The sequence below is a fragment of the Buceros rhinoceros genome, unplaced genomic scaffold (genome assembly GCF_000710305.1).
Source record: "Buceros rhinoceros silvestris isolate BGI_N320 unplaced genomic scaffold, ASM71030v1 scaffold20796, whole genome shotgun sequence".
NCBI classification, from domain to species: domain Eukaryota; kingdom Metazoa; phylum Chordata; class Aves; order Bucerotiformes; family Bucerotidae; genus Buceros; species Buceros rhinoceros.
Window position 1 is genome coordinate 489 of NW_010417179.1, and position 2,397 is coordinate 2,885.

A 2,397-nucleotide genomic window follows, 5' to 3' on the forward strand; every position below is an offset into this window, starting at 1 on the left:
GGGGCGGGCACAAGCCATTTCTTTCATACCAAGGTCTCTGCTGTAGAGCGTTCCAGCCATCCCCGCCAACACCACCAACAGCGAGTGAGGAAAATAATCTAGAACATGAACTGAAAGGGTCACAACTGTCCCATCTTCCCCAAATCTGGAGAGAAAGACACCAAGTCTGCACAGCAAAGATCATCAACGACCCCATCCTGCTGCAGGCACCACGGGGAGGCGGGAGTCACCACAACAGTCCCCATAGCCCGTATTTTGGTGATTCGCTGGTGCACCAACAGCGAGTGAGGAAAATAATCTAGAACATGAACTGAAAGGGTCACAACTGTCCCATCTTCCCCAAATCTGGAGAGAAAGACACCAAGTCTGCACAGCAAAGATCATCAACGACCCCATCCTGCTGCAGGCACCACGGGGAGGCGGGAGTCACCACAACAGTCCCCATAGCCCGTATTTTGGTGATTCGCTGGTGCTGTGGAGCTCCAGACCTCCCCTTTCAGAGGGCAGACGCCTTGTGCCACACTGCAAACCCCAGAGAAACCGGCCCCAACATACTTCAGGTGAGAGGAGGGGAGGAAAAAAGCCAGACCAGGGGTTTTTCCTGATTTATTGTGGCTAACATCGGTGACACTCATTTGTCAGCAGCAAGTTCCCAATTCCAGCACCGTTGGGACGTGGCACAGCAAACTCCCTCCTCACAACCCAGGTCAACTCCCTTTGAACCTACTTCTGAGAGCAGCCAGGCCACGTTAACTCACGTCTCAGCCCACCGACCGACAGTGCTTCACCTTCTCCTTCTCTCCAACCTTAACTCTCTCACAGCTCTGGCGTCACCCTTCTCTAGGGGCAGAACTTGCCTGGTGAAGGGTCACAGCAGCCAGATCGCTGACAGGGCCCCTGCAGAGACCAAGAGCCACCATCGTGCTCCCTCCCCTGGCAGCGGACCATTTCCTAGAGTGTGTTCAGCGGCGGAAATGAGCAGCCAAGGAGCTACACGGTATTTACAAAGGCACCAAACACCCTTCCCGAGGAGGACGGGGTGTGTTTTTATTAGCGCATTGAAACGGCATCGCCGGGCGCGGGACGGACGAACAGCTGCCATTACTGCGGGTACAGCTCCACGATCATGGCGTGCCCCTGGAGGGAGACAGAAATGATACAGAAAGCACTCATCGTCACACTCGGCAGCAGACACTCATCTCCACCCTCTTAAAATAAAAGGGGAGGTGAAAACCCGGAGCTGGTCCCAAGAGGACTCTGCAGAGGGTGGTTCCGTGGCTTCCGGCCGGATGAGGCAGAAGAGACCACCTCACCAACACCATCAGTCGTCCAAAAACGTGTTGAACCCCGGAGCTTGTCCCAAGAGGACTCTGCAGAGGGTGGTTCCTTGGCTTCCGGCTGGATGAGGCAGCAGAGTCCACCTCAACCAACACATCAGTCTCCCCCGAGGGCCAAACCAGTGACTGAGGGTAGAGGCAACCTCAGGCCAAGTGCCCTGGGGTTACGGAGGGCCAGCAGAGCTGGGTGCTCTCAGAACGGCCGACAGCCACCGCGCCTGCAGCCAGGAGCTCCATCCACAGCCTCTGGAGCTGCAGGAAGAACCTCGCCCCCGCCCATCTCGTCAGGGTGGGAGCAGAACTGCCCGTTACCTGCCCACCCGCGGCACAGGCGGCGACCAGGCCGTACTGTCCTCCCTCCTTCCTCAGGCGATGGGCAGCCGTGATGACGAGGCGGCAGCCAGTGGCACCAAAGGGATGTCCCAGCGAGAGGGAGCCGCCCCAGGTATTGAACTTCTCCAGAGGAGGAGCTCCCACCTGCGGGAGCACACGGGGACATGCCATCACCTGTCTGGAAGGGGACCGCTCGACCCGCTCACCACACCAGAGCTGCAGCTGTCCTGGCTGGCCCTGGGGAGGGTTCCCTGGCATGGGCAGACGCCTGATGATGGGACAAAACCCTGCTGGAGGCTTTACAGCTCCGCCAGCAGCTGGGCAGGCACTCCCTGCTCAGGGGAGGCCAAAGCAGCTGCTCACGCTGGATCTGCTAACCCGGGGTAAAGGTGGAGGCTTTACAGCTCCGCCAGCAGCTGGGCAGGCACTCCCTGCTCGGGGGAGGCCAAAGCAGCTACTCACGCTGGATCTGCTAACCCGGGGTCAAGGAGCAGTGCTTCTCCCTGCAGAACACAGCAAGAGACTGGCTCTGCAGCACGGGCACGGGCCCGCTGCCACGAGGAATCCAATTAAACCCGAGGTAAAGGCCAAAGAGCCCGGACTGCATTTCACCTTGGACTTTCGGCCCATGTAGTTTTGCGCAAACCAGTCTGAATCCATCGCTTTGAGGTTCGCCAGGATCTGGCCCTGCAAGAGAGGGGAGGGTGGCGTGAGCCAGAACGGCAGG

The 2,397-nt window shown here is 58.7% G+C and overlaps 1 protein-coding gene across 1 annotated transcript in view; it reads right to left on the bottom strand.

Annotated features, from left to right (window-relative positions):
• Window positions 1-1,101: 1,101 nt before the first annotated feature.
• LOC104495186 (trifunctional enzyme subunit beta, mitochondrial) overlaps window positions 1,102-2,397 on the bottom strand; it is a gene marked incomplete at its 5' end in the record, with an annotated part of 2,699 nt that continues 1,403 nt past the window's right edge. Inside the window, 3 exons of the mRNA XM_010138121.1 lie at window positions 1,102-1,137; window positions 1,650-1,814; window positions 2,283-2,357. Coding sequence (XP_010136423.1) covers window positions 1,102-1,137; window positions 1,650-1,814; window positions 2,283-2,357 — 276 coding nt within the window. The remainder of the gene's footprint in view (window positions 1,138-1,649; window positions 1,815-2,282; window positions 2,358-2,397) is intronic.